Raw genomic sequence first — 9072 nt, 5'->3', positions numbered from 1 at the left:
CCCTGAGTTCAAGCCCCAGTACTAGCATGAAAATAATTAAAAAAATTTAAACCTACAAAGAAATGTCTGAGATGAGTTGTATGAAAGGTTATACAACTGTGTCAACTTCCTAAATCTCATCAAATTGTACCTTGAAATTGAGTACCTTTTATGATACATAAATTATATATCAATAAAACTATCTTTTTTTGCCAGTCCTGAGGCTTGAACTCAGGGCCTGGGCACTGTCCCTGAGCCTCTTTTGCTCAAAGCTAGCACTCTACTGCTTGAGCCACAGCAACATTTCTGGAATTGAAGCCAGGCCTTCATGCATGCTAAGCAAGCACTCTACCATTCGGCCACATTCCCAGCCTGAAGCTACCTTTTTAAAAATAAAAGAAAACATACCAAAATGCCAACAGTAATTAGTCAAAATGGCAGACTTAGAAGGGTTTTTTTTTCCACCCCTGTTACATTTCCAAGATTCTCTAACTTAATCATGTGCTACATCAGTCAGGGGAGGGCAGGGGGGAACACCTTAAATTTTGAGGGCCCTGAAACTCTTTGATTCTATGGGCCCCTGTGAATTAAAGAGTGTGACATGGTCCCAGGAAAGCCTGGCTCCCAGTCTCAGAAATGCTTAAGGCTGGCTTTGTTCAACATCAGGGGAGCCCTTGCACGCACAAAGCCCGTCTTCATGCAGCCCCACAGCCAGGCAAGCCCAGGCCTGTTCATCCCTACACACCAGAATCTGCTGGACCAAGCTCTCTTCGTAGGCACCCAGCAGCAGGCAGGCCCAAGTCCCCATTCAGAGTCCTCTAGCTCTGGGAACTGAGAACTGACCCCTCACCTTGGGAAGTCAGACGGTTATTCTGGAGGTTCAGAGTCTCCAGTTGCTGCAGCCGAGTCAGCTCCTCGGGGTAGATCTTCTCCAGCTGGTTGTTCTGTGGGGGAGGTGGGGGATAGGAACAGCTTTAGCCAGGGTGCTACTGTGCCTATGCTCGGCCTCAATCTAGAGACCATCCCTCTTTTTTTTTCCCTTTTTATTTTTTGTCAGTTGTGGGGCTTGAACTCTGGGCCTGGGCACTGTCCCTCAGCTCTTCAGCTCAAGGCCAGTGCTCTGCCACTTGAGCCACAACACCATTCCCAGTTTTCTGGTGGTTAATTGTAGATAAGAGTCTCACAGACTTTCCTGCCTGGGCTGGCTTTGAACCATGATCCTCAAATCTCATCTGCCTGAGTAGCTAGGATTACAGGTGTGAGCCACCAGCACCAGGCTGGGACCTTCCCTCTCTTGGTCCCCTGTTTCAGATTTCTCCTCTTTGACAGACAGACACTGGGTGTTGGGTCATATAACACTGGGGTTCAGCAGGGACCACAAATGAGCAGTTTCAGGCTTGGCGGGCCATCTGTCCCCCCTTAAACCTGTCCCCTGGGTGTCCCTGCTTGGTGAAGGGTGTTTGCAGTGGATCCCTAAGCAGAAATCACTTTGCTTCTCTTCCTTGGCCCTGTGGAACCCTCCCATTAGAATCTTTGAAAACCTGGAATCTTTGCCCACCTCTTTCAGGAGCCTTTCTGGTTTGGGTTAGGGAGAATTGGAAGCCTACTCCAGACCCCATTATCACCGGCTGATTTCTAGCTGACTTCTCTACTTAGGTCTCAGCCTTGTCCAGATAATGGGTACCTGCAGGGTATCTAAGTTCTCCCTTTGTACCTAGCACCTACACAGAACCAGAGGCTCCAAGCAAGTTACCCAAGAGACGGTTTGGATGAAAGCAAGAGCAAATAAACTACAACAAAAGCTGTCAACTGTTCTTCTTAGGCATCCTGACCTAGATCCTTGCAGCTGCCAGCCTAGTCCCACTCGCCAGGATTGTGTGGCCATGGGTCACTTTCCTTCACTGGACCTGATCTTCTCTGGAAAGGAGTGACAGCCTCTTTTTCTCTCTCCCCCTGGGACCATCCTGAATGCACCAGGAAGGCCCTGCCCACTTCTCGAGGCTCACAATGTGGTCTGTATCTCAGCAAAGGTGAGCACTCTGTGCTTTGAGACCCCAAGTTCTCAAGCTGGGTCATTGGCTTTGGTCTTCCTGACCCTGGATGGCATCTGCGGTGCCATAGCTACCTGAAAGCAGGTCATCTGTATGTGTCATTGTGACGCAGAGTCTGCCACCGCACGCTGGGCTGCATCTCAGACTCCTTGCAATGAACAATCAGACTACAATGTCCGATGCTCTGTGAGCAGGTCGAGAACAGGACACCATGAGTCTGACCTGCAGGAATGTAGGGCTTGGAGCCATACATGTTAGAAGCACATTCTGTGTGTGTGTATACGTGTGTGTGCAATGACGTAGGCGGGGCCTCATGAGTCTCACCTGCAGGGACAGACGGTAGGTGTGCTCAGGCAGGTCTCCTGGGAACTCCCGCAAGTCAATGCCGCCACAGTCCACAACCCCCTCCTGGGAGCAGGAACAATCTCGGGGACAGTCGATGGGGCCTGAGGTAGGCCGTGGATCCTCAGAGGTCAGGACTAGCACAGGCTCCTCCTCCACAAACTCATCCTCCTCAGTGTTCAGTCCCAGGAGCAGCTGAGGCATCAAGAGCAGCAGAAGCAGCAGCACCCTGCTCTGGGTCATGGTGTCTGCTGGCATCTGTGGGAAGAGCAGGTCAGGGTCACCGTGTCACGTGGTAATGGACTGTATACTGGGCACATGGCTAGCTCCCTGGCAATTCCTGAGGAGCCCTTCCGGGACACAAGGATCTTCCTAGTGCCACCTCTTCCTTCCTACCCACCTGCACCCCATCAGGGCTGCCTTTCTACAACCCTCACAAGGCTGGTGGGTCCCGAGGAATTTGTGCGTTCATTTTCATAGAAGGCAAGCTGAGGCAGGACCTAGACTTCACCAAGAGCCTGCCACCCTGGCACAGGCGGTGCAGGGAGCCCTTGGCCTTCCCTCGGCACCAGCAGGGCTACGCAGCCCTTTAGTTTCTATTCTAAGATCTTCAGCACTCAGCTCTGCCTCTCCTCCAGCTGTCCTCTCCCCAACCAGCCCAGTTATAGCCCGCTGTTTAGTGGTGTTTCCTCCAGGCCTCTTCATGGAATGTTCCTTCTGCCCCAAATGCCCTTCCCTCTCTCATGCAACAGCAGTATTATGAGACATATGCGTACTCAAAATTGCCTTCCACAAAGGTCCATGGACAATTCTGCGAGTCCGAGCAGAGGCCACATTCACAGCCTGACAAGAGGTAGCCGGGGCTGCTGCCCAGGACCCCCAAAGCTCACTCCTGAGGCCAACATGCTCTGCTTCCCTCACAGGGCCCAGTGTGCTCACATGACCACTGCCAGAGCAGGACACCACTCGCCCCCCACACACACACCCCATGGTCCCAGTCAGCCTGAAGTTGATGCTAGGGTGTCATTGTCCCCAGGGTCCTATAGACCTGGGCTCGGCTCAGGGGCGGTTCCCTGAGCTCTCAGTAAGGGACTCACTGGGACAATGTGTCTGGCATGTGAGGACTTGGGACATGTGGTAGTCAGAAACCCTAAACCCAAGTCCCACCATTAAGTGGCTCTCACCTTCCTTAGCGGTGCCAGGCAGGCACAAAGTCTGACTCACGCTCCTGTGAGAAGTCATCTTATGACAGATGCAGAGCGCCTGGCACCTGTTAGGTGACAGGAGCCACCACTGCTACTGCGGTGACACCCAGTAATGTGCTCCATTGAGTGGACAGGAAGGACACTGGCAAGTGTGCAGGTGTGGGTGTCCAGTCATGCGCAGCACATGGCCCCAGCCAAGCCTCTCCCCCAACTACATCAGGAACCAAAACACAAAGCAGCTAGAAGGGTCTGACCAGATGCTGGACCTGAGCAGGTTTGGAAAACTGAAACAGCCTAAGCTCAGTTTCTCATCTGTCTCCGGAGACAATACCAGCGCTATCCTCCTAAAGAGATCGTGAGTCGTCAGTGTGATGTGCACAGAGCACAGTAAGTGCTCAATAACTGTCAGCTCTTCCAACCACTACTCATCCGCTCCACAGCCTGGTCCACCCCATCAGCTCCTCTAACATCTCCTGATTCTTCCCCAGCCCCACATGCTCCCAGAAGTCACTGCGGCTGCTAGCGGCCAGTGACTCCCCACTGCCCTGTGGCTGCTGCGCTATTTCACACCACTTTCCTTCCTCAGTTCAGCCAGCTCTCCAAGGTGAGGCCCCATCTGTTCCCAGCAAGACACAGGTGAGGGACAAGGACAGCAGCCAGGCCTCTGTGACCCTCCAGTTCCAAATGCCTCAGACTTGAGCCCCCTTAGCCTCTTGGCCTCGTAGAAAACCAAGTACAGCACTCACCACTAGTAGGATCCAGAGAGCAGTGAATCAGCAGTAGGTGACACTCATGACATGACAGAGTGGCCTTCTGTTCCCCTTTCACACCCATACTGCCCAGCCTCCTCACCAAATGCCTTCTGCAGATCCCTTTCCCCCAGCACCTTAGAGCCTCACCCCTGGCTCATTCCTGTAGTCCTGGAGCTGCCACAGCAGACTACAACACACTTCCTATCCTTGCCTGCCTGACAAGATTGGGGTTCTAGGAGGGAGTGTGGGCCCAGGCCAAAGATTCACTCAGGACTGGTAGCTTGGCTGAGGGCAAAGGTCCAGGAGAAGGAGCTCTGGTCCCTATAAATCCTATGCACTTAAACTCTCTCCCTCACCTTCTACTGGTATCTGCGAAAAATCTGTAAGCTGACGGGTGCTGGTAGCTCACATCTATAATCCTAGCTACTCAGGAGGCTGAGATCTGAGGATCACCATTTGAAGCTAGCCTGGGCAGGAAAGTCTATGAGACTCTTACCTCCAATTAACCACCAAAAAGTTGGAAATGGAGCTGGACCAGTATATACAGACACACAGACACACAGGCACACACACACACACACACACACACACACACACAAACACACACATTCATATTATGAACCAAAGTAAAAATATTGTCAGCACTTTGGAGATCAGGGACTGAGGCCCCACTGGGACTTTGGCTAGGTGGCCAAGCTGAGTGTCCACCCAACTCTTCAGCATTGTCCCCTGCTGCTCTTGCCTGAGCAAAGAACACCAGCTGCTGGACACCCAGAGAAAGCCTCAGGCAGGCTCCTGGTTTAGGGGCTCCAGGCACCACGTATGGCTATGAGGCACTTCAAGTGTGCCTCGTCCAAACTGAGATGTGCTAAAAGTGTACACTGTAATGCCTACTGACTTTAAAGACATGCTACCAAAACAAAGGATATCAACTACCTCTTTCACGTTAATACACTTTCTCATTTATCTTTATCAATATAAAGATACATGGTAGTGCTTCAGACAAATCGGGTGAAACAAAGTTAAGTTTACCTGTTTGGTTTTGCTTTTTTAGAGATGGGATCTAGAAAATGTTTACATCACATTTGTGGTTTACCTGCTATTGCAGTTTGCCAGTGTTGGCCTAGAGAATTATATGTAAACTGAGTTTGATAATCCCAGTGTCAACACAAGTTTGATCACAGGAAGCTTGGAATCTGTTAGGGGTCCAGAGAAGCCTAATCTTGCCACAAATGGCTTCCCAGGGGAAGGGAAGCCTGGTCTAGCACTTGGAGGGATATGTACCCCACAAAAGGAGAAGAGGATACAGACCAAAGCAGAAAGAGTCCAGGTTGTGCTGTGACTATAGTCACTAGACTAGAAGCGGAGCTGTGGCTCAAGTGGTAGAGTGCTAACCTTGAGCTGAACAGCTCAGGGACAATGCCCAGGCCCAGAGTTCAAGCCCCACCACCGACAAAATAAATAAATAAAGTCACTAGACTGTTTTGGGAGAGGCAGAGACTCAAGTAGTCACCACAGCTACAAGTCCGACCAGATGAGGCTCAAAAGTGAACTTTGTTTCTGGAAGATGAGAAGTGTGGAAGATAAGTGTGAAGGCAGGCTGGGATGACAGCCATCTGTGAAGCTAGGGCTCAGGTGAAGGATGATGAATCTGCTGTAGGCAAAGGAAAGTGCTGGCTGCAGCGAGGGAGAGCAGGGGGCGGATCCCTGAAGACATAGGAAAAACAGGTTAAGACTTGCAGCGTGGTGGCCTCAAGATCTCTCTGTGTCCGTTGGCTTCCCAGTAACTCTCAGGACCATGAGCCAGGACAGCTCCAGCTCTGCTCACTGATCTGACCTTGACTGCAGCACCATACCACCTGAGCCTCACTTCCCCTGCAGGGTCCTTTAAGAATGCTGAGCAATTGCCTGTAATCCTAGCTACTCAGGAGGCTAAGATCTGAGGATCACCGTTCAAACCCAGTCCGGGCAGGAAAGTCTGTGAGACTCATCTCTAATTAACCACCAGAAAACTGGAAGTGGCTCTGTGGCTCAAGTGTAGAGTGCTCACCTTGAGCTGAAGAGTTCAGAGACAGCCCCCAGGCCCAGAGTTCAAGACCCACAACTGTCAAAAACAAAAAAAAAATGCTGAGCAAGGTTGGCCTTGAGCAAAAAAGCCAAGTGAGAAAGAAAGGCTCTGAGTTCAATCCCCAGGATCAGCACAAACACAAAAAGAATACTGACAGGGGGCAGTGGGGAGACTGAACATGAAAAGCCCCCTAGACCCTCCATGGGGAGTGAGGGAAGGGAGGGCCACGGGGAAGCAGACACCTGGCTTTCACAAGCTTCAATTCTACCTGAAGAACAAGGCAAGCCCTTGGGACAGCGGGGAAGCTTAAATTGCCGGTGGGCTCTTCCTTGGTGGGGAGCTTTCAAGAAAGGAGATCTGCTGTGTGAGGTAGAAGGAGTTGCTTCCCCACTCTGAGCTGTTTCCTAGTTGAGGAAATAGAGAGGGAAGCTTCTTGTAGGATTAAATGAGAGAATAGGCCCAGCCTGGTGCTGGCACCAAGTAGGTATGATATGCCTGAGGAGACTGTTACTGAGAAAGTAACTGAGGTCTACTGAACACCCCCTCTCCAAATCTCAAGGGCTAACATGTATTTGTGGAAAGTAAAGCTGGATGAAGGAATGGCAAGGGAGACCCAAATCAGAGAGTAGAGCTTCGTCCCTCAGCACACCTTCTTCCTCCACCCAAAGTCAGTGAAAACTCACTGAGCACCTGCCCTGGGCCAGGATAACTATAGCTTGCTAATGCCAATGGAAATCCTAGGACTCTAAAGCCTGTCTCCCAAGACTGCAGGTTCAAGCACAGGGGGCTCTCACTGCTGCCCATCCTGGGAATCTCAAATGTCTTTGCTCTGGGGGCCTCTCCCGTCACTCAGAAGAGTTTAGAGGTTCCTTGGCGCTCCTGCAGCACCCCACCTGTTTTACCTTTCACCTCTCAGCTGAGCCTTCCAACTCCCCAGATATGAAGTGGATGCCAGGAAACATTTGCTGAATGATTCGTGAAAGACAGAGTTTAACAAAAATCTGCAATAGCCAGACACCAGTGGCTCACGCCTATAATCCTAGCCACTGAAGAGGCTGAGATCTGAGAATCACCGTTCAAGGCCAACCTGGGCAGGAAAGTCCACGAGACTCTTACCTCCAATTAACCACCAGAAAACTGGAAGTGGCATTATGGCTCAAAGTGATAGAACACTAGCCTTGAGTGAAAAAGCTCAGGGACAGCGTCCAGGTCAAGCTCCATGGCCAAAAGAAAAAAGAAGAAGAGGAAGAAGAAGAAGAGGAGGAGGAGGAGGAGGAGGAGGAAGAGGAGGAGGAGGAGGAGCAGCAGCAGCAGCAGCAGCAGCAGCAGCAACAGCAGCAGCAGCAGCTAATATTATCTAGTGGTCAGCACTCTTTTGTGTGTGTTTCCTTGGACTTGAATTCAGGGCCTAGGAGCTGTCCCCCTGAGCTTTTGTGCTCAAGGGTAGCACTCTACCACTTGAGCCACAGCTCCACTTCGAGCTTTTAGCTGGTCAATTGGAGCTAAGAGTCTCCCAGACTTTGCTATCCGGACTGACTTCAAACGGTGGTCCTCAGACCTCACCCGGGCCCCACTAGCTTGGATTGCAGGCATGAGCCACTGTACCCAGTAGTGATCAGCACTTCTGAGTATGACTTAACCAGCAGCAACCCCCTACCCAAGATTCAGGCAGAAGGGACAAAGTACCCTCTCATGTAACTTACGGAAACAGTCACCTGCATGTGGCACTTTGGGACCTAAGAATGTACATTAGGGAGCAAAATCCCCAGACTAGTCATTGGATTTCCCAGGCCAGCCTTCAGGCTCCTCCTTTCCCAGCCTGCCCAAGGTGGAAAGGCAGAAGTTTAGACTGCACACACGTGCCTATCCCAGACCGAGACTACCGCCCACCAGCGCAGTATAGACCCTGGCCAGGGCCAAGCCTGCTTCCCCTCAGCAGCTCAGGCTGCAGCGGCCACTCCTCCCAATCCCCTCCCAGTCTCCTCTTCCACCTGACCACGTGTCAAATATTTAAATGCCACCATCCCACCCCAGCCCAAGGCCCAGGCTGGTGGTTCCACACACCGTCCAGAGCTTCCGCTACTGTAGCAGGAGGGCGCCAACCTTCCCTCTCGCCGGTCCCTCCCCTCCGTCCCGCTGCCCCAGCTGCAAGCAGCTGCCCAGACAGACTGACAGGCAGACTCTAAGCCACCAGCTGGGCTGGCTCCGAGAGGGTGCAGAGCTGGGCTGTCGCAACCCAGAGGCCGGGGAAGCCAGGCCCCAGCGCTGGCCTAAGCTACAGAGGCCAGGGGTGCACCGCCCCACCTGTCCAGGCGCCCAAGGGGGTAGATCTCCGTCCCCTCTCGGGGTCTCGGTCTCCCCATCTACACAGAGGTCAAAGGTTGAGCTCCCGGGCGCCTCTGGTGAGTTAGTGCGGATGCTCTGGGCCGAGGCTGTCCGTTACCGGGGTGCAAGCCCCACCCCAGTTCCACCTGCCCCCACAGTCCCCGTCGCCCGCCGGCGCGCTTCCTCCTCCCCTCCCCATCCGCCCTCAGATTCTTTCCAGATGTGCGCCGCGGGAGGGGCCCAGGGGCTGGGACCCGCCGGAGCCGGACGGGAGAAAACACTCCTGCCCGGGTCCCGATCCCACCACGCGGGGGACGGGGCGGGGGGTGGAGGGGAGAGAGAAGGGATCC

At 52.7% G+C, this 9072-nt stretch overlaps 1 protein-coding gene across 1 annotated transcript in view; it reads right to left on the bottom strand.

Moving 5' to 3' along the window:
* Positions 1-2621, bottom strand: part of Podn (podocan) — a 17579-nt gene extending 14958 nt beyond the window's left edge. Inside the window, exons 1-2 of the mRNA XM_013022259.1 lie at positions 2355-2621; positions 830-923 (exon numbers count right to left, since the gene is read on the bottom strand). Coding sequence (XP_012877713.1) covers positions 830-923; positions 2355-2615 — 355 coding nt within the window. The 5' untranslated portion in view covers positions 2616-2621. The remainder of the gene's footprint in view (positions 1-829; positions 924-2354) is intronic.
* Positions 2622-9072: the final 6451 nt, after the last annotated feature.

Source organism: Dipodomys ordii, unplaced genomic scaffold (genome assembly GCF_000151885.1).
Source record: "Dipodomys ordii isolate 6190 unplaced genomic scaffold, Dord_2.0 Scaffold61, whole genome shotgun sequence".
NCBI classification, from domain to species: Eukaryota; Metazoa; Chordata; class Mammalia; order Rodentia; family Heteromyidae; genus Dipodomys; species Dipodomys ordii.
Note: the sequence above shows the minus strand (reverse complement) of the source record. Positions and strands in the feature narration are given on the sequence as shown.